General features: G+C 45.0%; 1 protein-coding gene across 8 annotated transcripts in view; it reads left to right on the top strand.

The window, feature by feature from the left end:
• The window catches only part of PASD1 (PAS domain containing repressor 1), a 109072-nt gene that overhangs the window by 67179 nt on the left and 17606 nt on the right, over positions 1-24287 (top strand). For 6 of the 8 annotated variants that reach the window (XM_040614866.1, XM_040614871.1, XM_040614870.1 and 3 more), the window contains exons 2-10: positions 12171-12262; positions 13753-13809; positions 15216-15370; positions 16153-16244; positions 18054-18143; positions 19208-19328; positions 20533-20646; positions 21309-21427; positions 22233-22315. In XM_040614866.1, coding sequence (XP_040470800.1) covers positions 13778-13809; positions 15216-15370; positions 16153-16244; positions 18054-18143; positions 19208-19328; positions 20533-20646; positions 21309-21427; positions 22233-22315 — 806 coding nt within the window. In that variant the 5' untranslated portion in view covers positions 12171-12262; positions 13753-13777. Of the gene's footprint in view, positions 1-12170; positions 12263-12378; positions 12426-13752; positions 13810-15215; positions 15371-16152; positions 16245-18053; positions 18144-19207; positions 19329-20532; positions 20647-21308; positions 21428-22232; positions 22316-24287 lie in introns of those variants that run through there. The other 2 variants (XM_040614867.1, XM_040614872.1) reach the window with 2 other exon arrangements.

Genomic DNA, 24287 nt, shown 5'->3' with positions numbered 1-24287 from the left:
CTTTTGAGTCTGTCCCAGGTGAGCTGCGGTCTCACACTGCAGCCCTTTCAGCTGCTCTGGTCTCTTACTTGAAAACCAGGGCCCGCAGATATCTATAGGTGCAGCCTGCTGGCCTCAGCCACACAGGCAGCACTGCTCAGAGGATGGCAGTAGCCATTGCTGCTGCTGTTAACTTAGTCAAGGAGAGTTATCCTTCGAGAGAGATGGACCCGTGTATTTAATTTACTGGTGTGTTGGAGTCTTGATTTTGACTCACACTGGGAGGATTCTTAGTACCGGGCCACTGCAGATAGGAAATAAACCATATTTTAGAATGTTCTGCATGCTTGCGCAAGTGTAATCCACAGACAGCATTTAGGTGTCCAGAAAAAAAAAAAAGAAAAAAAAAAAGTCCTTAATTTCAGGGTTACCCATCCTGTGGGACATGACCAGTTCTGTGTCCTGCGTCCTTCCTCTGCTGTCAGCGAGAAATCCCTGCCGGTCCGCGCTGCAGTGGGTGACGAGGGACCGTGTGTTCTGCACCACTGGGCAGAGGGGCTAAAGAGACCACAGCCTCTTTGAGGGCATGGTAGCAGAAGTGTTGCTGTTTGATCCTTTCCCCCAAGCTTCTGTGTTTACTCAAATCTTTTCTTTGCATGAGTGTTATCTGGAAGGGACACATCTTTTTCCGGTCTTAAATAGTTAAAAAAGAAAAGAAAAGAAAAACTAACCTCAAAGAGAATCCCCAAAGCAAGTGGACATTCAGTTGTGCTGAGTCACATTCTGTTATTGTGGCTGATTATCCAGCCAGCCATGCAAATAAACTGCAAGGGAAAAAAAAGTATGTGTGTGAATATCTCACCTACGACAGAATGAGGCCTTGGGTCTTTGTGCATAATATGTGTAACAATAACAACCTAGCATGAAAGTGTTACAGTGACTGACACATTTGCAGTCTAAAAAAGATAAGAAAGTAATAAGAGCGAGAGAGATCTGTGGATGTTTATCTTCTCTTTTCTTCTTTCTGAAGGAAAGTTTTGCTTTCTCATTATATTTCTGGTGCATATCAGCGGCACCATGCAGGATGATGAATATGATTGCAGTTAATTGTTTAAATATTCTTTTATTCCTGAAGCTTTCAAAACAAATAACCGTCTTTTGAGGAGCTGGTTGAGAACTGATGTGGGCAAGATAGTCTAAAAGAGAATATTGAATGTGAAGTTAAAAGTGCCTCAGAGAAGACGGAGAGAAGTAGCAGGGGGTGTGTTTTAAAGAAAGAAAGAAAAACCGGTTTTATTGTTAACAATACCAGTAACAGAAGTGGCAGCAGTTCTTCTTGAAAAAAAATTGTAAGCTTCAGTAGTTCAAATCCATCCTTGGTGTAACAGTGATGGAATTACACGTGGGTCAACATCTTTTCTGGTGTCTAAGTCTTGTAGTGTTACTTCATGCAAATACTATGTTGCTTGACTTTGTCCAAAATGCATTTGCTGACTATATTTATCATCTGTCTTCTCCATAGTAAACAAGAAGAGACATCTGTGGAGAAGGTCTGGTAGCCACAGAAAATATTTTGCATCATGGCGTCTAAGTCATTATGGGCTATTCTCAGCTCAAAGAGCTGTTCTTTAGGACAGCTGAAACATGAATGTGTATTTGGTGTTTGGGACCCTTTGCAACTGTATTATGTACTTGTAGCGCAGGAAGTAAAACACTGGGTGGAAAAGTGCCACTTCAAGACAACTGCGAGTGATTTTGGAAATTCTGAGTAATGAGATGAGTTTTCTCAAAGTAATGTCGAAGTCTAGCCCTTAGTCACACACTTGAAACAAGTGGGCTCAGACCTTATGAAAGGTGTTTACTTATTCAGCTTTAAGGCACAGGCCAAGAAATAACTTGATCGGATTAGCCAAGTTTGAATAGGAACAGCAGCAAATAGAATCAAATGAGTGTGAACAATGCTGCTGGGCTCTCTATTAGAAAAATATCTGCCAGCTGCCGTTGTAGAGTATAATCCTGCAAGATGCTGACGCCTCCGGTTCTCGTTGCCTGAGGGAGCTGGACCAGGGCACTTCAGGCTAGCGGCTCCCATTACTTCCTTAGTCAAACAATGGTTTTTCTCTGAAATCCTTTTCCCTGTTATATAAAGGCTGGTTCTTTTCTACCTCCTCTTCCTTGAAAGGCTCTTGACGCTTACAGGGACTGAGTGCGTGGCTGGTTATTCTCAGCTGCAAGATTACAGAGATGGCAGCGGTAAGGTCAGTGGGGCATGAACACAGCTCAGCTGGAGAGCAGATGTGAGCAGATCGTTTAAGGAAAGCAGCTGAAATTCTCGGAGCCAAATGGGGATAAGACAAATTTTGAAATGTAAGGGCTTTGTTTAAATTCCTTTTGACTTATGCGCACATTATACCTGGAATGCTTCGGAATTAAACACACCGAGAGGGTAAAGTTGTTTCTCATGCTTCAACTTGGGCGCATGAAGCCAAAGATGTAAAATGAGGTCAGTTAGCTCAGCTGCAGTGAATCCTTTGATATTCGTTTAATGGATAAGTAGATAAAACTCTAAGTAAGCTTGCATGGGAGACTTTGAATTTTAACTACTAAAGCTCTTTATAATTTTCTCACAGGTCCTTTTATGTAGATGGGACATGAGGAAGCAATTCCTTACCAAGAGGGTGGTCAAACACTGAACAGGCTTCCTAGAGTGGTGGTCGATGCCCCAAGCCTGTCAGCGTTTTGGACAATGTCCTTAATAACATGCTTCAACTTTTGGTCTGCCCTGAGGACAAGGTGATCGTCGTAGGTCCGTTCCAACTGAAATATTCTATTCTGTGGGGCAGTTGAACTGTTCGGACAGCTAGCGCTGTTCCACTTCTGCTGCAATGCCGCTGCAGGTCTCCTCAACCTGTTTTCTCATTTCTTCTGTCTCTGAACCTGAGGTGAGAGGTGGGCTGGCTCCAGGAAATTCATCGTTTGGGTAGTCTTTGGGTTTGAGTTTTGGGCTGAAGTCAAGAAGTTGAACTCTGGTGCTGAATTCTCCTCTGGTATAGGGAGGCTTTCAGTCTGGTTCAGACCTATCTCTAATCCCTTTGTCGTAGTATTTCCTTTTTTCGAATAGCTTCCTTATGTATTGAGTTCCAGAAATTCCAGGCTGGTGATACACATGGGAAACAGATTGCAACAGAGAGCAGATTAAATTACTCAGGTTTAGGATTACTGTGGCAGAACATTTTTTTCTTGGTGTTGTTTGAAAAGGGAGAAGAATCTTCCTTTTTTTTTATTTATAAGGAGTTTGAGATCAAATGACTCTGAGCTGCCCTTTCGTTGGTCAGTCAGTGATCACTTGAAGAAAAAGTAACAAACTGGGGTTTTTTCTCCCCTCCTTCGTTTGAAAATCAGTTCCTACCAGTGCTGTGTATTTAAAGAAGTTCTAAGACTATAGTCTTACATGCTTCAGGAAGCTTATTTTAGGAGGGAAGACTTGACTGAATGCCAATAGACAGAGCTAATCATCAGGACATCTGGATTCACTTCTTAACTCTGCTGCGTGACCTTGGGTCAATGATTTAGGTCGAGCATTTCCAAAATACGCGTTATTTGTAGGTGCTTATGCTGGGTTTCAGCGTTACTGGAAATTAGGCTGTAACTGCATTTACTGTTTCAAATTCAGCTTCCCAAAACTGGGACACTGGTAAAAAGAGACAGAAGTAAAATGTGTGCCCCTGTTTCCTCACTTGTACTACAAGGATGGATGACTGTTCATGGAGCGTGCTGAGGCTTCCCGATGTAAAAGCATTAGAGGAGAGAAAGGGTGGCAGCAAGCTGCTTGCAAAGCATCAAAAAAGGAGACATTGTTCAGCAGGAATCAAAGGATGCTGAACAAGGTCCAGACTTCCAAGACTTCCCACTTTACCAGCCAAAGGGCTCCCCAGACCGTGCAGGGGACCAAGCGAATCTGAGGAAGCACAGAAGCGACAGAGCCAAGGCTGGCCGGCTGTCTGTAAGTGTCCAGCCCATCCAGCTGCTTTCCCGTGTGCTTCCCAGGAGGCACAGAGGAGCAGCTGAGTTGCTGTTTCTTGGAGGGGGGATCCAGGGATGTAGCGCTGAGTGTGGACGGGGCAGCGCAGCTGCAGCAAGTCGTGTGCTTCCAGGAGGCTCCGATTTGTGTCACATATGGTCAGTCTGTGCCTGCTGGAAAGGGGCAGACCTACCGTGCAGGTGTGGATCAACTATGCTAAACATATGGTCATGCGGTGGGAGAGTCCTGACAGTGTCAGGCTCCTTCTTCATTAAAGGACTAGGGAGTTGGAAGACTCTCCTTGCTTTCATGGGTGATGAGAATGTGCATCACTGTCACGGGGGCATCCTGACTCCAAGATTGACTGTGGTCGCTATCGGACTTTGAAGTGAGCTGACACACATCTGTAGGGCAGTGGCCAGGGGAGTACTGTATATAGACAGAAGATGTTCAAGTTTGAGAGAAAATCCTCCAGCTCACAAATCGCTCCCACCATCTGCTGATCCTGCCATCTGTGAGCAGAGGGACTTTGAAGCCGAGTCATGCACAGCGTTCTTCTCCTCACTGGAGCAGAGCACTTTGGAAGCATGGTCCTGGAGCCACCCAGGACCCACTGCTGACCCCACTGAAAGCCCCTGCTTTCACAGTGCCAGGCAAGCAGCCCTTGAGCTTTGCATATATTTTTGCATTATGAGTTCAACCTCGAGCAGAAGCAAACATGAATCACAAGTGCTCATCTCCTCATCTGTGCCATCCTCAGGCATCTGAAATGCATTTAATATGAGACTGAGAAGAAGAAACAAAGCAAAAAAAGTGTTGTTCGAGGAGAAAAAGAGAAGAGCTAAGGACATGAACTTACTATTGCCTCTTTCAATGAACTGGTAGTTGCTGGGGGTGTTCTCTTGCTGAGAAAACTAGAGGAGAAGGTAGTTAGTTTAATTAGCTAGCTGATTTTCTTTGTTGTCAAGTGATTACATTTATTCTGTACACAGGGAAAGCACAAGGCTTAAAAGTAGGTAGTTTAATGGCACATAGACTTTACATAGCTGTCTGCTTGGGATGAGTTTCACCCATAGAAGAGAAGAGGAATTACAAGAGGTATTTCAGGGTAACACATCCAAAAAGACAGCTTTGACATGTTTGTCCTAGTATCTGCATAGTTGCCAAAACAAAACCCGAAGCCGAAAAAGGACCCAGTGACCTCACTTAATGCCATAAATTCAGCTGATGCACGCCGTGTCCTCTCGGTGGGAGTAACGCACAGCACCTCCCAGGGAGAAGCTCCAGCTGGTGATCCCCGAGAAGAGAGCACGGGGCGTCAGGGTGCCCCGCACCCACGTTGTAGGCAGTTCTGCAGCAGGTGCAGAAGCTGACGCTGTCAAGTTAGCAGGGAGTGTTGGTTTCTTTTAAAAAAATGTTCCTAGCTGGTTTGCTCTGATCATGTTGGAACTGTGCTGAATGAAACCCTGAAATTAGCCAGCGTTTCAGCAGTGGGTTTATGATCAGATGCTGCCTGTGTTGTTGAAGCTGCAGATGCAATAGCTTTGGGAGGTTTTTTTAGCTTGTTAAGCCGCCCTTTTCATTGCTGAAATTTATTGGGTTAACCTTCCCACACACACCCCATCCTTTGTGATTTGCCAGAGAAGAGAATATGGTAGAAAGTGGCCTGAGGCATGAAGAGAGGGAGCTCTGCTCACCTTCCCTTTGCATGCACCCAGCGGGAATGGTTACTTAATTTCCAACCTCAGGAGGTGAGCAGTGCAGGAGTCATCCTGAATGTCACGATGGCTTTCCTTGGTAGAAATTACTCTTGTGTATTTTTTTTTTTTTTTTTTTTTTTGCAAATGGCTCTGAAGTAAAACGTGTTTATTTATATGTGTGTTTATACGCTCACCCCCACACACATGCATTTGCACCATCAGGATCAGCCATAAGCAGAAGCAGAGCTTTAAAGAGCACTCATATTTGCTGGAAATTGTGGAGAACATTCTGTTCAAAAGGCTGCTGACTGTTAGATTTCAATATTGCTGCCTTCTCTTTAGCTGTATGTGCCTTTCCTGGAAATAGTCCCATGAAAACACACATCGTGGTTTCTGCTGAAGGATTAACTGTGGACAACTGCCTTTGCTCTCATCCTACACGTGGGAAAACTGTTATTATTTGAGGATGATTTGGTTCTGTGTCTGCCTGAATCAGGTGCGTTAAAGAATTGTTTGTAGGTTAAATATCATCACTTCATACTACAAAACACATTTACCTTTCCTGCAGTAACTTAATGGCTACAAATGAATACAGGTATTTATCCAAGACTGTAGAGGAAGTATTATTTGCATATGTGTTTTTATCCTACCCTGCTTGTGCCAGTAGAAGTACAGTTTGGTACCGCTTAGGGCTGTGAATCAGCAGTTCTGCCTTTTGCCATGTTTTGAGAGTTTTAAGGGGCTATTGGACAAATTGATAGAATTAATTAAATGCATGCCCTTATTGATACAGAAACCCTACAGCCATTTTAAATAATACTCTACAATGTTGTATCTTTACCCTGCAAGGTTCTGTAATTTGCTGGAACAGAACAAACTTGGCCATCTATTTTCTCCAGGATCTGACAAAAATCCTAGAGAACAAAATGTTCCAGTAATCATCATTTCTTTTGAAGTATCTGTTAGTTTTTAATTCTTTCCCCCTTTCTTTTGTCAGAAAACAGCATATCCTGGTTTAAAGAAAAAATAATAACCAAGCCAAAACCCAAAAAAACCCAACACACCACTATTGTTCCTCTCAGTATCTTTCATTTCATTTCTGTGCTGAATCACAGTGTTCTGTTACAGCCTTTTTTATGGTGTAATTGTTTTGTATAATCCATTTTCTTTGGGCACCTCTTAGCTTCTGTCTGAAGCTGTTACCGCTATAATGAATGTAGTCATAAATCTGTCACAGGTAACAAGCTAAATTTAGAGCTCAATAAACCAGGGAAGAGTACGCTGTAGATAAGTGGGCACATTGAGATGCAATAGTTACAGTAGTGGCACAAACAGTCCGCTTCGGGCAGATTAACAAAAGAGGACACAGAATATTTGGTTCCTTCAGCGATTCACCACTGTTACTCCTGTTCCAGTGAACAAAGATGTGTGAAGATACAGGTACAGTCATGGCGTGTCACCCTGCCTTGACACCCCAGAGTGAAGGTGTGTGTTAGCTGCAGGGATGAGTGTGCTGTGCTGGACCGTTTCCCTTGGCCACCCTGCAGCAGAGACGTAGGGTGAGGGATCTGTAGAAGATGGAGCTGCACAGCTCTACCACTGAACTGGGGGGAATCCCAGTTCCTCTGAAGAAGCGAAGGGTCTGGAACTGGAATTAGGAGCTGTCAAGCAGGACAGGACCTGGTGCCTCTGGACCTGGACCAAGGTGGTATGGAAGCCGACCATGTTGAAGACCCCCATCTGATTCCCACCAGCATGATCCCTAAGGCAGTGTGTCCCAAACCAGAATTTGGCAGTCGTGCATGCCCCAGGCCTGGGCAAGCCAAGAGTTCCCACAATTAAGTGGCTGATAGATTGTCAGTACTGTGATCATTTTTTTTTTTCTCTTTCAAGAAGAGGAAAGTGAAGAACATGGAGAAGAAAAAAGCAACAGGAAGATGAAGGCAGATGATAGAAGAAACAAGATGGAGAGAAACCACATTCAAGAAAGATCCAGTTCTCTGAATTGCAAACCAATGGATGTTAAGTAAGGGGGGATAAGCGAAAGAAGAGCAGGAGAGAGTGAAGGACAACAGAAGGCAAGACATGGCAAGGAAAGGAGAGGGTAAAACACAAGCAGAAAAAAAATTAAGCAAGTAGGTCAAGTAATGCAGAGATGCAACTCCTTTGCCACATCTGTTTTAGTCTTTGCATTGCCATGTCGTGCTTTCTCGCTGAGCTGTGAGGCGGCAGCGGCGAGGCAGTGCCCTGTGGGGTACCCGGGCAGAGGTAATGCTGTAGCCGTACAGAGCAGCTGCTGCTGCTATTGCCCGCTCGCTGTAGCCCAGAAATGTTTGTCCCGAAGGTGGGTAAGTTTGCCATCGAGCCTGCTCAGTATGAGAGAAGGAGCTTTGCAGCAGAGGGCGGTGGGAGCCACTGCTGTGGCTCTGCTCCATGCTCGGGGTGGCTGTGCGGGTGGCCGTGCGGCGGGCAGCACAGGACGGGCGGCAGGGCTTCGGTGCTCCGGCACGTGAACGGAGGTGCTGAGCACTTCTGTGCTAAACAGCTGTAACGATGCAGTGGCACTGGTTGGTTTTCCAAATGTCATTTGCATTAGCATCTTGTAATTGAATCAGTAGTGCTTTACTGAAGAGGTTAAATTCTGCCTTTTAAAAATTAAATCATCTGTTTAGCTGTCAGCCACAGTCATGCCCTCCTGTTTCCTCGAGAAGAATGAAACATTGGCATATTGGTATATAAGTTGCATGGCTGGAGGATGCATTAGCTCTCTTATTTATGACTGCGTTGTGCCACAAAGTGCTGCCTCTTGTAATTGGGGGCTCTCTGATGAATGCATTGCATGTAAAATCTGTGGAATTATTAGCACAGCACATTTCCATAATTAAAATATTTCCTACAGTATAGTTTTGAAGACTCTCTAACTGCTGTATGTTACTCAAATGCAAAATCTTATGGAAATTTAAATATGAGCACAACAAAGTTTTGATGCATAGATAATATTTTTAGTTAGACCAGTTGATATGTTTAGGAAAAGCAATCAAATTAGATGGGTTCAGGGACCCTTTTTAGGTGACTGATGAAAGCTTTGTTTGTTGCTGATCACAAAGAAATGTGCAGCGCTACCTTCAAAGAGTGATTTTTGCCTTGCCATCAGTGACATAACCAAATAATTAAAATTAAAGCTATAATGATGCATTCATAGGAACTGTTGATTTCAGGGGATAACCTTTACTAATGTGATGTTCCATTAAGAGTTGTCCAAAGGTAATGTTAATATTTTGATGACTTGCAGCAAAATTGTGAAAAGTTTGCACAGTTTTAGATAGCTCCTGAGGTCAGACAGTTCTGCAAAACAAAGAATTTAAAAAAAATGCCCTCTCCCATTCTTTCTTCAGTAAAAAATGTGCCAGAATATTGCAGATGACATGGAATAGTGCTTTAACTATTAGCTGTGTGTCTGAGAAGTCCATTTGTCTTGTTAAGGCTGTCATACTACATTACCCTTTCTGTAAACCTAGGAACAACTTCAAATACTGTGATATTTGAAAAGTCTAAAATAAAATTTGCCCTTGAAATGCTGTGGTTTTTGAGAGTCCCTGTACAAGGGAAGAAAAAATCTTTTCCCTTTACAGAGGGCATTAAGCAATGATGGATGTGCATTTCTTTGTGAGAAAGCTGATATTGCCTGCTGTAGGTGGGCTGAAAAACAAAGCTAGCAGCACTGACAAGTGTCCTCTCTCTTTACCTGCCCATAGAGTTTAGGATTCCTTCTCTCCAAGTGTTGCAGGAGAGGATTTTCAGGAGGCAATAAATAAATTTTGATCCCCCTGGTTAATACAGTTAAGGTCAAAGAGGTTCTATCTGGAGCTATTTAAAATACTCTTAACATGCAGACATACTGCTGTCAGTAGTGCTAAGTGCCTTATCTTGCTGAGGAGTGTATACAACCCTTATGAAACTATTCTTAAGTATTCTGGTTACTATCTTTAGCTCTGGCTCATAACAAGACAAAAAGCACTTAGCTAAATGTAGTCCTGAAGTGCTTAATCCAGTTAAGAATATTTTGTCCTTAGGTGTCTTCTACTAAGACTTCTTGTAGCTCGCCGTACTGCTGCATCATGCAAAAAGCCTTATCTGTGTATTTGGGCCTGTGAATTCTTTTATGGCCGTTTATTCTGTTAGAGCCTCGAAGTCTGGTGTAGGCTGAGGACTTCTCTCACGTTCTTTAGGGGTGTCCTCTTGGGACAGACCGGGGAAGCCTCATTCCTCTGCCCCTGGCAGCTTACATCAGCCGTACTGCTGCGGAATGGGATACCTGCTGCTAGAGACTGGAGAATCCGGGCTTCGTTTCCCAATTTAGACTTGGTGAGCATTAGCTGGGCTGCTGTCTCTAGCCGTGATCCAACAGCTTCTCTCAACCTACGGCCGTTCAGGCTGGCTGGGAGGGCAACCACACGGACAAGGCAGAAAACCTGTCAGGCTTCCTGGAAGTTTCCAGTTGTTAAACAACCTGTGGGCAAGGCGCTGTGAAGGTTTCTGCATAAGGCTTTGCGCTCAAAGCTGAGGGAAAATCCTTCCGTTTGTTTTTGGGTGGGTTGTTTTTTTTTTTTGCATACTTAAGCCTGTATACAAAAAATGGTTCCTGAAAAATTGTGATAAATCTGTTCGTGTATTCACATGCATTCTTTATATTTTAACCCATCACTTAAAAAAAAATAATCTTTATACCAGCTCCGAAATTTTATATCTCTTTGTATCAATCTCCGAAATGATTACAAGTTAGCAAAACTTCTGTATGGGTCATTCTTCTAGGGGAAAAACAACTGTATGATTTTGATAAAACAGCACTGACTGCTGAGCAGCAGTGACCAAGATAAGCACCTCGGTTCTGTGATAGCTCAATAGGGTAACAAATAAGATCACATGCTCCTTTTGAACTAGGATAATAGCTTGTAACTTGACTAGCGTATGACGACTGTGAGAACAGAAGCATAGCAGGTCCACCGTGTTTAAACTTGCTGCGCACGTGTTGTTTTCAGTTGCAGCTTTGCTGAGGGTATCGGGGGTTGCGTGAGATTTTCCCTGGAAGTTCATGTTCCAAACTGAAAATGATCCCTTCATCCCAACTGCACTTTTTAACTGGTTCACTTACCACTGAAACACAGGAGGTGTTTTGGATGTTCCTCTTGTACTTCTGTGGCAGGAGGTCTTGCAGGTAGCATCTCTATTACTGTTCATGATGACTGTATCACACTTTCTTTGAGCCGATTTTTTTGAGCAAGTGGACTGACATAATTTCATTTAGCTGCAATGAGCAGGAACTTGGCCCGTTGTCTCGTGTTGCTCACATAAACCTCCCCTGCAGAGCACTCGCACTGTATCAGTGGCTGGGATCTGTGTTGCTCGTGGTGCTTAGCAGCAGCCCCTACCCTGTCCCAGCTACCCTTTCCAACACGCATGCCTGATGCGGGTCTCTTGCAGTGGTTCTTCAGCCACCTTCTTGTGTTTCCTTCCCTTAGAGGTGTTTTCATGAGCTGGAGAAATGAACTCTTGCCAGTCCTTTAGATGGCAAAACTGTGGGGCTGTGTTTGCTCGTTCACCGAGGTTACAAATGTGGAACCCCTGGTAGTGGCCACGAGCTTTTTGCAGTCTCTTGAGCTAATGTTGGAACTCGTGGTAACAGGAGAAACAGCCATGAACCTGGGCTCAAGGCGGGAAGGTGACTTCAAGGGCATTAAAAGCTTGGTAGATTTGGAAGCCCAGCACTTGGCTATTGTTGAAGATATTACTGTCAGTCATGCACAGTCCGGTTGCATCAGGGTCCTTCCTGAGAGTGAGACTCGTCTGAAGCCAAGCGAGTTTCAACAGCGATGGTTTCAGAGAGATTAGCACGGTGGTGTAGGTGTAGTCAGGAGTTCAGGGTGTTCGTTAGTCACCATTTCAGCCGCACACAGAAAGGAGAGGTGTGTGTCCCGTCAGTAGCAAAGCTGAATGGGAGGCTTGAAATCCATCCACAGGTGGGTGGTTGTGGCTTGCGCTGGCTCTAGCTGATCGTGTTCATCTCAAAGGAGGTTTTTGGTTGCAAGATGGGATAGGTGAAGTATGGGTCATACTCACTGGTTTTCATAGCACGCATGCCAGGTAAACTGTCATACTTCGGAAGGACTCTGGAATGGCCCCAAGGTAGGAGGGCCATTCCTCCAGCCGGCTGGGCCACAAGGCTTTTTGGACACGAGTGGTCAAGGTGGCTTCCCATCTGCTTCTGTGGCTGCAGGTGGTGCCGACGGAGCCAAGAGCCCTGGAACGTGGTTCGGCTCCTGTTCCTAGAGGCTTTGCTGAGCTTTCACCAGTTATACTTAAGCATATTTCTACTTTTTGGTGGTAGACTTTTTCAGCTTGAAGTGATTGCTGCTCTCTAGGCTAAGTCTTGCCTGCAACTGTGTCTTAACTGGATTTGCTTTTCCTTCCAGGATTAATTTTTCTCTGTCTATATTTACATGGTGATAAGAAGTGCTAATCCCACTCCGTCAGTCTGGACTGATGAATCTGAGGAATAGAACAGGTAATTTCTAATTTGGCTTGTAGCTTTCAGTGACTCAAGCAGTGAGAACCACTCCCTGCCCATGAAGTGCATTCATATTTTGGGACAAAAGAAATCATACAGTTTCTTCTACTCAGGTCATCTGCAGAGAGGGAGACCCTTGTCCCGGAGCAGGAAAGGAAGGGTAAATTTTTGTAGCTTTTACCATGAGCAGCATCTTTGACTTCCTCTTGGTTGTGGGTGGTTTTATTTTGTGTTACTTTCACAGCCACCAAGTTGAGCTTGGAGTAGTCTCAAAGCAGGGAAAAACATTTGGATATACCCCCTGAAAAATGCCCCTTGGGTGCAGGGTGGGGTGGGAGGGTTTTGCCAGTGAAAGTGCTCGCTAGAGGTGGAGGCAGGTTGGTGCTGATGCTGGGGACAGGTGCAGTTACCTCTTTGTTCCTGAGTGGGATGCAACCCAGCAGAGCTGACCCAAGTGAGGTGGTGTGGAATGATGATAGCTGGCTTGCCTGCATCTGCCTGGCTCCCTGTCCCTCGGGCTTAGCCCTCTGAGTCACAGAAGGCAAGTCACCAGTGAAGGAGTTACCCTTGTGCTGAGGTTTCCATCATTTCAGAGCCTGAGTGTACCGTGTCCTTACTGGGAGTTGTTGCCAACGGCTCTCCTTACCTGTGTTGCAGGAACAGTTGAGGTAAAGACAGCAGCCCACGATGACTGTTCTGTTGCAGGAAGGTGTAGAATTCCAGGAACCTCGGTCACGTTCCCCCTTTTTTTTTTTTTTCCCTGGTTACTGCCAGGTGAAGGAGTTTTAACTTGAAGTCTCTTGGGTATGACCCCCCATGGCAGGACGCAGCTCGGATGATGTGAGCCCACCAGTGCAGGCAGCAGTCATTGGCTGCAGGATGCTTTGGATAAACCTGTCTGTCGTATCATCTCTTAGATGTCCTGGATAGTACCCTGCTGTTGCCTAATACTAATCCTTTGGGGGATTAGCACAGTTTCCTTCTTCCTTCTATGCCCTTCCACTGGGAAAGAAATCTCAGATGCTTTTCAAGCATTGCAATACTTGAAATCAACCAGCAGCCTATTTAATTGCCCAAAACAGAACCAGGTGCAGTGCTGCTTGGTACAGGCATCTGAGTCAAATCGGCCCTCACATTTGCAGGGGAGATGCTGACTCCTGTGCAGGGTTCAGTGCTTCAGCAGGGTTCCCCAGGCTGTGGCAGAGGGGAGTGCAGAGGCAGGTTGAGGGGCTGCTGGATCTTAGCTCTTCCCCTCTGAAGCCGCACCTATTGTAGCTCTGTGTTTGGGTCTACAGCAATGGCTTCACTTCTCAAGCCTCAGCAGCTGATGGAACAAGCGAAATACTATGTAACAAGAGTGGAGTTTGGAAAAGGGAAGGTTGAAACATCCAGGAGATCAGAAAGTACAGACCAGTTAGCTCCATTCTGACATCCTCAAGGAAATCAGGGAATATGTCTCAGTAAGTACTCCTCTCTTTTCCTTCCAGAGCCCTGTGTCGTGTAAACGAACTGATGGATGAAGATGAGAAGGACAGGGCAAAGAGGTATGAAGGGATGCACAGAGCACTGAGAGTCAAAGCGTTCCTGGGGGAGAATTGTAAATGCTGTGCTGTCCAGTGCTTGAAAAAGTATTTGGGACTACTGCTGTCTGAGGCAAACCCCCCGTGCAATTTACAGGCTGTGTATAGTGGACCACAGACAGTGTAATTAAGCCACCATTTTCAAGCTTCTTGTAGTGTGTTTGGCCACCCCTACGATGGGTTAATCAGCTGAGTGGTCCTTAAATGACTTTGTTGTGCCGTCAGAATCTTATGTTATCCCATGGCTATTTATTATCTTGATGCAGGACTCCCGACCTGTGATTTTATTGGCATCATGCAGTGCTGCCCACCTCTGGTAGAGTTCCCCATGAAACTTAGAGAGCAGTCCTGCTTTAGCACAGGTATGGGTTAGTCTCCCTTCAGAGAAGCGTTTGGCTCAGTTGTAATGAGTCATCGTACAGGAGTGCCAAACCAGAGATGGCTGTGAACGTAGATGCTGGATCTGAGAACCTCCAAATGCCAACCTGGATATGAATGGAAATGCTTTCTGCGTACCGCGCTCGGTCTAGATCACCGGAAGCATGTATCATCATGAATATGCTTGTAAAGAAAATTAATTACTGCTGGAAGAGGTTGTATGAAAATAGGGTTATCTCAGATATGAGCATTGGAAAGAACAATTTGGAAGAACCTGAATGGATTTGCTTTCTCCTTTATTATTTTTAATGGAGGGGAAAACCCTAATAAAACATTCTTAAATTGTATTAATGCAAGCTGGAAACTAACCTATGGTTTCTGCAGTCAGACTCTTTAACATTGCCGGTTTCATAGATCATGGCAGAAGATTTTCAAAACAGATACAAGAGCATGTGCTTGACTTTATTCTGCAGTCAAGTTGTCTCTACACAGTATTGTCTCTTGATAAGCTCCTTTTGCAAGTACAAATCAGGGAATAAGGAATCTTTTGCATTTTGACCTTTATGTGTGTGTGGTGTGTGTGCACTAACTGCAAAACAAAACTACATAAAAATGAGGTGGGCAAAACATGAGCATGTAGATGCCAGGACTTCTTTTACTGGAGACATTTTGCCCAGAACACCTTTGCCCTGTTGTCACTGGTTTTGAAACAAAGGGAACTGGCACTGAAATGTACATAAGGATATGGTCTTGCTCAAATGAGCGTAAATTGTGTTTGTTGCCCCCAGGTGTTCCTTGCTGATGGTGAGCTCAGTTCTGCTGCAAGGCTCTGAGCACCAGCAAGGCACTCACACCCAAGCCTGTTCTAAAGCAATGAGTAGTCCCAGCAGAGTTTAGATTCGTACCTTTAAAGTGTTTTGCTGGGGCAGGACCACGTACCTCTCCCTGGGTCCGTTGTTTTACTTAGTGGCATTTATGTTTCTGTCACCCAGGGCATCACGCAACAAATCTGAAAAGAAAAGGAGAGACCAGTTCAATGTCCTCATTAAAGAGCTTTGCACGATGCTGCAGGGCCACGGTCACCCTCTCAAGATGGACAAGTCCACAATACTGCAGAGGACCATTGACTTCTTACAGAAACAGAAAGGTACTGGAGGGTGCTGGGCTGCCCCTGTTGAAGGCCCTGGCTCTGCCATCTGCCCAGCAGCCGGGTTCCACTCAGAAGATGAAAATTGTTTTTCCCAAGCATCTAAGACCTCCGGAGAGGACTTGAGCCGAAGTGAGGGGCAGAATAAGGCACAGCAGTTGGCCTTGGGAAACGAGCTGGGTTTGAATACAGTGCTGACCGCTTAAGCGCAGATAGGCTTGAAAAGATGCAGCGCTACGTGCTCTTTAATGTAGTGGCTTCACTCCATGTCCCTCGCTGGCCTCCCCATCCCCTGGCATGTTTACATGCTCTCAGACAGAGCCCGATGGAGGAGATCTGAGGAACGGTACTCACCGGGAAAGCCAGGGAAGAGGGGGCTCTGTGCCCTGTTCCCAGGTCTCCAGGGGTAGGAGGTGGCTGGTGCAGCCTGTCCGGCTGCCTGGGCACTACCGTGAGCCTTCCTGAAACAGCTCCAGGGGTGCAGACACCCTCTGCTCACAGTGATGCTCAGCTGCTCTGAAATTAGCCCACTGACCTTAATTTTTGGAGGATTTCTTCAGACCACCCAAAATGCCTCTTGTTCCTTTTCTTGATTTCTAATGCGTTTGTGTTGTGATGGGATAGAAAATGACTTTTGCGTACAAGAAGGCTTTGTGTGGAGAATGATCTGAGGATGATTCCTCTGAAAGCCTCTTAAAAGAAATCTAGTGTTACTTGAAAATGAAAAAAAAAATATTCAACTAGCATGAGTCATGTTGCTTTTTTGATGTTTTCTCTTTAAGAAATCACAGCACAGACAGAAGCCTGTGAGATTAGACAAGACTGGAAGCCTTCATTTCTTAGCAACGAGGAGTTCACCCAGTTGATGTTAGAGGTAAGAAGAAATTAAAGCTGCATAGATTAGTGAGAAGTAATCAGTTCATTGGAGTAGTTCAGAGATATAGTTCCTTTTCACCTGTCGGTCCCAATGTTAATGATTTCTACTTTGCTGGCACATGTAATACAAACCTGACAGAGACCAGTGTTGTGCTAAATGCTTTGCCGACCCTGAATTAAAAACATGGTTGCTTCCCTTTAAAGATAAACAGCTTTTCATTTAGGAATGAAGACCATTTTGGCCCAGATTTGGCCTGGTGAGAGAGGAAAAAGAGAATTGTCCTCAGAAGAGCCACTAGAGCTAGCAGTTTCAGCAAAAACTTGAAAGGACCTGAAAAAAAGCAGAGCAGCTCTCTGCCTCCCACATCCCCCAGCCAGGCAGCATTTACTTTGCTGCTGCTCAGTCTGCAGTGCTGCACGTGTGATGGGAACGCTGTATCTTTTGCTTGGATTGTCTTTAAGTGCATCCAGGAGAGCAGCTCCGATACTGCCACCTCTAAAATGCTTAGCTGATCAAGAAGCACCCCACGAGCCTACAGTTTTCCTTTCTTATGGACGTGGCTTTGGGTTTGTGCTGCACGCTGCTCTGGCGAGGACATCTCCTGCCCTGCGTGGGCAGCCGTTGCTCTTTGCCCCACCAAAATAAGGGTGTATGCTGGGCTGAGCTGGGAGGTGCTGCAGTGTCTTAGTTATTCCTTTTCATCAGGATGTCGTGACTCACCTCCCTGGAAAAGTATGTTCATTTTTTCTGGGAATTTCTCTCACCAAACAAGCTAGTTTGTTCCAGCTGAACCAAAACAAATTCCCCCCTTAAAAGAGTGAGGGGGGAGGGAGAGAGAGCCCTTTAATAACTGTTGGCTTGCTGGACTATGTTGGGCTGTTGGCCAGCTTACTTAAAATCAGTGTTTTTTTCCAGAGAGGGCTTTTTTTCAGCAAAGTATGACGGTGAGGTGGGGGAGATGGGCAATGCTGCATTGTTGGCTCCCTCCAGAGCTGCAGAGCAGCCTAACCGTGCCGTTAGAAGAGCTGGCTTTATGCATGGTGCTGTCTAGAGATTAAACCTCCCAGATCTTGGTAAGTGTTAGAGAAGAATAGGGACAGACACTGGGTCAGTGGTACGAGATGTGAAGAACAGGGAGAACACCTGAAGAGGAAAGCACATGCTGTGACTTAAAAGGGACAGAGAACTTTGACTCCGGGACAGAAACCATTGTGAAAAAGAAAGGGGAAACAAAACAGGCTTTAAAATTGTCACAAAACAGGCTTTAAAATTTTTGTGTCAGTAGCCTAACAAATGAGAGCTTTAAGCAGAATAAATAAGGCTTTAAATCTTGTCTGTATTGTCCATAAATTTCTAAAAATACAGCATTGTATATTTTTTCTGCCTCTGCCTATCCATCCATCCACAGTGCTGGGTTTGCCATGATGATATCTAACATCTCCTTACACACCGAATTGGTTAACTATTGTGTAATTCAGAACACATAATGAAGTGACTGAAGTCAGTAGGATTGTGTGGGTGTAGAAATTCTTACCACCACTGTCTTGCTTCATGTTAAATAAACACTCACTGGGTGAAAAATACAAGTCAATTCAATATTAATGAGCAAATAATATAAGAAGAATGTTGAATTAGACAGTATGTGTAATTTTTATTTTTCTACAGTGAAGTATCATTTCCATAATTGATATATGTTAATTTTAGGCTGTTAGAAGAATCACAAAGAATAAATTGGCCATTTATACTTTAAGTTGGTCCCTTGCATAATTTTTTTTTTCTTTTTTTTTGCCTGCCTTTCGTCGTTAGGCACTAGATGGCTTTCTCATTGCTCTTACCACTGATGGGATTATTATTTATGTATCTGACAGTGTTTCATCTCTGCTCGGACACTTACCGGTAAGTTCTGACAGCGCAACGTGTTGAAGAATTGTTCCCCTGCCTTAACGCAGGGCTGGGCGTTGGGTTTGACCAGCCAAAGAGGCAACTGACTGTGGGTGGGGGATAAACCAACAAACTGTTAGGGAGTTTCTTAAGCTCTGTCGGGGTCTGTGAGTTAGCTAAAAAATAAACCCTATGCAAAATCACTGTACTCGTAGCTCATCACTTGGCTGCACATCGGAAGGATGGCCTGGGTGGTATCTGTCCCACTAGGTATATGGGAAATCTCATGCTTGTGAAATCTGTGCACGCTGAAGCTCTTCTCAGATAATTTAAAGATTATTTCAGGGCTGAATCTATGCTTTTCTAATGACGTTGAGTGTTTCTATTTTGAGCTTACGGTCTTCAGTAACAAGTATGTGGCCTCAGAGTTAGCTGTTGGGTGCAGAAATTTCTGCTAGCCCTTCAAAAGCATTTTTTGTTTTTATCTGGTGCCAAGCCTGAGGCACCAGTGATGCTTTATGAGGGCAAATTTCAGCATGCGGTTAACCTGGCTGAATATGCTGGTGTGCAAAGAAACAAATACATGCTGACATTTTGGTAGAACCTCTTCAGTCAGGATGTGTGGGTTGATCAGCACTGAAACGCTTGCAGGTTGAGCTGATTTTGCCAGATGTTCAGTCTAGAAGACAAACGGAGGATGTGAGGAGGAGCCCTTGCACTTCTGTGTTGTGCTTCTGAAGGGATGTTTCAAATTTTCGCTTTGATGTGATACTTCTCATCACGTTGTATTCCTGTGGTACCAGTTTCTTCTCCAGCTTGCATCTGGCTGAACTGAAGGGCAGCCTCTGGGACCCATTCAGCCTTTTGCAAATAGATAGGAACCCCAAGGTAAAATAACCCAAGGGTTATATTCTGCCCTAGATCCTATATTCTGATCCTAGATCTGCAGATTAACTGGGCTTCCTTGTCTTAAGCATCCGTGCTAGACCGGCAGTGTCTGTGCTCTGTTGTGTGATGAAAAAGCATGTGGTTGTGTCAGGCTGTAATGCTGAACATGACAAAGCATTCTTTTGTATCAGTCAGATTTGGTGGACCAAAATATATTAAACTTTCTGCCTGAGCGGGAGCAGAGCGAGGTGTACAAGCTCCTTTCTCCACATGTGCTCATGACAGATCCTGTTGCAGCTGATTTTCTAAACGGTAAGCTCTGCTCTTGTCTTGTTGGTCAGGGAAATTTGCCAAAGGCAAACAGCTCCCAGGGGAGCGTGCACAGGGTTCTCCAGCTATTTCATTCTCCTGCCTGCCACTTTGGTTTTGCCACAGTTAATATTTTGGGGTTTTCATGCAGCACATTAAGATGATGTTCCTACATGCTTCCAGTACTTGGTCTTTGATTTGGATGGTCTTTGCTTTACTGTCCGCTTTGCACCCTGGGACCCTGAAGTTGCCCTCATTAGGTGTTTTTGCCAGGGCAGGATGCTGAACTGAGCCTGTGGAAGGAGTGAGGGGCTTGGGGGAAGGAAAAAGGGTAGGAGAAATCCTGAAGGGTTTGGCAGAGTCTTTGTTCCTTAGGAAGCTTGCATGTCTCAGGAGACCTGTGAAACCCTACATGTAATTTAATCAACAGCCTTCCTATCTGGACAGTCCAGCTGGATCTCTACTGCCGGCTGCCACCCCACCCCCAAAATGTCCCTTTCCCCAAGAAAAGATCTCCAGCACCGGAGTGGGAAGCAGCGTCTTCCCAATGCTCACGTTTCACCAAGCCTGTGTTAGGACCCTCCTTTCCCGGTGGATTCGCCGTGGCCGAGTGCTAGCCTCCCCTCTCTCCTGCCCCACAAGTGTCAATGGGAACCGGGCAGCCCTCGTGCTGGTGCTCTGCCCTGGGGCTGGTTTCCCTCCGGCTGAAGACCACATGGTCTAACACGGAGTTCAGACCTCAGGCAGAAAACCGAATAAGAGCTTGGCGCTGTGCCCTCTGCCGTTAATGAAGAAGCTTAGGGGGGGACTTCAGAGGCCTTTGGATCTGAGTCCTAACGAGTAGTGCCAGCACAGAGTGCTGCAGCATCACCTAGCAGCTTCGCATGGAACCCTGCATGCATGGAGTCAGGGGAAAATACTGCAGACCGATACTGCCAGGGCTTCACGCCCCGTGCAGTGGGGTAGCTGCAAAGCCGTGGGAGAAAGGATAAGAATGCATTTCCTTAAGCAGAACCAGCTGATCGTTGCTCCTAGCAGTTCTATGTTTACTTTTGGGTATCAAGGGCATCGCAGCAGGGTGTGCTCCGACACCCCAGCAGCAGGGTTGGTTGGTATAAGCACCTAGAGAGACTCAATAGATGGAGTGTGCTGAAGTGCAGATGTGCAGTAACACTGTGTATGTCTCCCTTTCTTTCTCTCGTTTCAGCGGAAAAACAAATAGAGTTTTGCTGCCATTTAGCAAGAGGCAGCTTAGATCCAAATGAACCCCTGATGTATGAATATGTGAAATTTGTAGTGGATTTTAAATATTTTACTCATGGTAAGTTACTGCCCCAGCCTACCTTTACCTCTCTGCCTCTCTCCTTTAAATCGTGTGTTGATCTGGAGCCTCCTAAAGGCCTGGTTTCAGCCGAAAGTGCCCTGTAACCAGCAGGGATGGAATGAGCTGTGGATAAGTTGGAGATATTTTCCATATAGAAGTGGTGGGGAGGCTTCGGGTCAGAAGAGTGCACTCTTCTGTGTGCTGTGATTAAAGAAGCGGTAACAGATTGATCCTACCTCTATTTGACCCCTGCCAATTGTAAAGCAGCCTACTTAGTCAAATAACCAGTAAAATATGCTATTCTGCTTCACGCATGGCAATCCAATGGCACTTTTTAAAGAACAAATTGTTTGAGAAACCTGTAAAATCTTGAATCTTGCAAATGTTGAGCTGGAGGAGGGCTGACAAGGAGACTGTAGCTGCACAGTGTGAGCTGTCTTACGAAGCTTCCCTGCAAGCCAGGGGTAGCTGGTTACAGCTGTTTAACTCGGACCCTAAAGGGTCATGCTTTGAATAACATCAGCGTGTATCAGCGTGGCATCACCTTGTGGGTAGGAGGAGTTTGTTGCTTGGGTTTCATCAGCCGTCGTACCTGTCTTAACATGAAAAGAAAACTCTCCTTCCTCTTCTTCTTAAATAAACTGTCTGGTTGTGTCTAGTGCCTACACCCTCCTGTAATGGCTTTGAGTCAGCTATTGCACGAGCTTTCAGGTCAGCCACGGAAGAGCAGATTTGCCTCGTAGCCACTGTTCGTCTCGTCACACCACAGTTCTTAAAGGTGAGAGCTCTGCCACTGCCTCCTCCCTGTTGCGCGGGGGTCGGCCGGTGCGCAGTGGTGGAGCTGCCGCCGGTACCGTGCGCCACGGGCTGGGCTGGTGCAAGGGGATTCAGCAGCACCGATGGTTTGTGCTGGGGGTTGGTGAAGGAGAGAGGCCGCTGCTGCGTTTGGGGAGTGGGAGATGACACGCATTTTGGAAGGACAAGGTGTAAAGTGGGAGTTGCTTTTGAGAGGAGGTGGTCGTGTGATGGGGTGCCCAAGCTAAACTGCTTGGAAGTTGCAGCCTTTAAAGAAATACATCCCACCACACCTTTATGTAAGACCACCCACATCTTGAAACCCCATGTTTCGTGGACGTGTTGTGCTGGTCTGTAGGCACCCTGTGGCACGGCGCAGTAACGGGGATAACGGCCACAGGTGCCCCTTGCTGAAGAGAGCATTAGCCAGCTCAGTTTGGGGCTGGAGCTGGGACTGTCATCCGTCCTCAGATAGGAACATCTGCAAAAAGGTGGGGAACTTTGCCTACAGACTGCGAGATGAGGCACTCGGACTGTTAATCCTAGCTCTGAAATTTAGTCCAGTCTAAATTATTTAGCCACTTTTCATCAGTTTACGCATCTATAAAACAGGGCTTATACGTTCCTTAGAGGAAAATAAGTCAAGTACTTTAAAATTAAATTTTTTTAAAAAATACATATTGTGCTAGGGTTCATTATAACAAGAAGGTGCATCCTTGGTCCTCAATCAAGGGCTCCTTTTGTCATTTCACAGAATAAAACATCTCAATGTGCCAACTGTTTTGCAGGAGCTCTGCAATGTTGAAGAGCCATGCGAAGAATTTACATCGAGGCATAGTTTGGAATGGAAGTTTTTATTCTTGGACCACAGGTGAGAAATTTGGGTTTAGTCACTGAAGAATAAACAAAATGTCATTTAAAAATTGAAAACTTTGTGTAGCTATTGCCTAAGATCCCAAGCACGATAGCTCTAATTAAATGCAAGTAAGTAACAGTGCTCTGAACTTACTTACTAGGCATCCTTTAATGCTTCTTTTCCATGTTTTAGACAAGTAAGAAACCATATAAAACGGTGGGAAAATGTGTAGAAAAGTGTCTTAACTCCACCAATCTATTAAGACATTGAAACTGAGAAGTGTGGGTCCTGTTCTCTGTATTAGTTTAGCTCCTCTGTTTTCCAGCCACAGCTTCTAGGAATCCTTATAAATCTTTTGCCATTTCAATAAACTTTTGATTTTCACCTTGAGAAATTATGGAATTTATAAAACCGAAAGAAAAGCAGTGGATTAGATTATTTAATTGCAGATTTGTTTTTGACAATGCCATACGATGGGGTGAGATTCAGCTTGGTAAATGAAACAAACTGGAACCACTTTATTTATTAAGCTGATTAATATAGGATTCATTTTCTTCAAAAGAAGCTGGAGGTTTTTGTTCACTCTTTGACTTCTCTGTATTTGACATGTATGCATAAGCACATTGCAAAATCCTACCCTTTCAATTATTCCTCCCTTTGCGAGCTGTGCAAAGGTAGCCATTATTGGAAACAGAAGACTAATAAATAAGGCTGTAGGGGAAAAAAATATCTGGGAGGAAAAGACCAATATAGCATCTGCACATTTCGAGCAAGAAAGAGAGAGTGCAAATATAAATTAGTAATAACTTGCATTTATATAGTAAACAAGATGTGTATGTCACACATCCTACCTTGAGGCATGGGGGAGCTGACCCTGAGACAGCCCTGCGGCTAATGCTGTGTGGATTGGGACTTACTGCTCATGTGGTCGAGATCTTGCTGGAGTGACTTTGTTAGCAATAACACACATTTTCAGAATCAGGTGATTAATTTTAAGATTCGTAAAAGAACCTTAAGCCCTTGCATCGCTGTCTGATGAAGTGAGCTGGTTTTCCAAAGGGCTGTGTCCCAGCAGCTCCTGTGAATAAGGTGAGCGGGAGCTGCTTTGAAATCTATCAAAGAGTCTTTTGATGAATCTGGGTTATGACTCAGAGAGGAATCTCTCTGTGCTGGGTATTTGCAGCCACTTCAGTCCCACTGATATCCCCGTGGAGGAAACTATTGTTACTGAGAGTAAATGTAGCTGGTGCAGATGCTGAGGCAGAGTTTGTGACAGCCCAGATGCAAGCAGTGAGCCCAGACTCGAGAATGAGGATCGTGTGGGTCATCTCGTTTAATCGCCCGTTCAGACCTCTCTCCGGTGCAGTCTGCAGGACGCTGCAAAATGTTGTCGGGTGTTTTGCTGTTTCTTGCTTACTTGTGTGGGCTGAGCTGCCTGACGCTGAGGTGTGCCAGCAGCGGGGGCAGAGGGTGCCCAGCACCAGCTGGAATCAGGACCTTTGCTAGCGTGACCACAATGTAAATTAGAGTCGGGACAGATAATGCAGACAGCACCCCATAGGTCTGGATAAACATTAGAAAACCAGGAAAAATCTGTATTCTGAGTCTACATGTAAATATGTGTAGAGGAAGAAAAACCTGTCAACCTCGATAACTATCTATTTCTCTACTGCGCTGTGGTCCTCTCCCTATTTTTCCATTTTATTTATTGAAAGACGGCACTTGAAAGGCTGAAGACTGTGCGTTCCCGTTTGCACAGGGAGCCTCAAGGCTGGCACTTGCAGAACCATTTAGAAGTGCCCGGTGTGCCAGAGCAAGGCAGCTCCTTGTCAAATGACAGACGAGGAGCATTTTGCGGTTGCTTTCTCATTTAAAGAATTCTGGCAAAAGTCAGGAAAGCATAATGCTTTCCTCATCAGCTTAAATGCTTATCTGATGTGCATCTGAAAGACATTATTGTCTTGAATATAAGCATGTCATTAAAGAT

Source organism: Falco naumanni, chromosome 14, assembly GCF_017639655.2.
Source record: "Falco naumanni isolate bFalNau1 chromosome 14, bFalNau1.pat, whole genome shotgun sequence".
NCBI classification, from domain to species: Eukaryota; Metazoa; Chordata; class Aves; order Falconiformes; family Falconidae; genus Falco; species Falco naumanni.
This window is presented reverse-complemented; position numbering and strand designations above follow the sequence as displayed.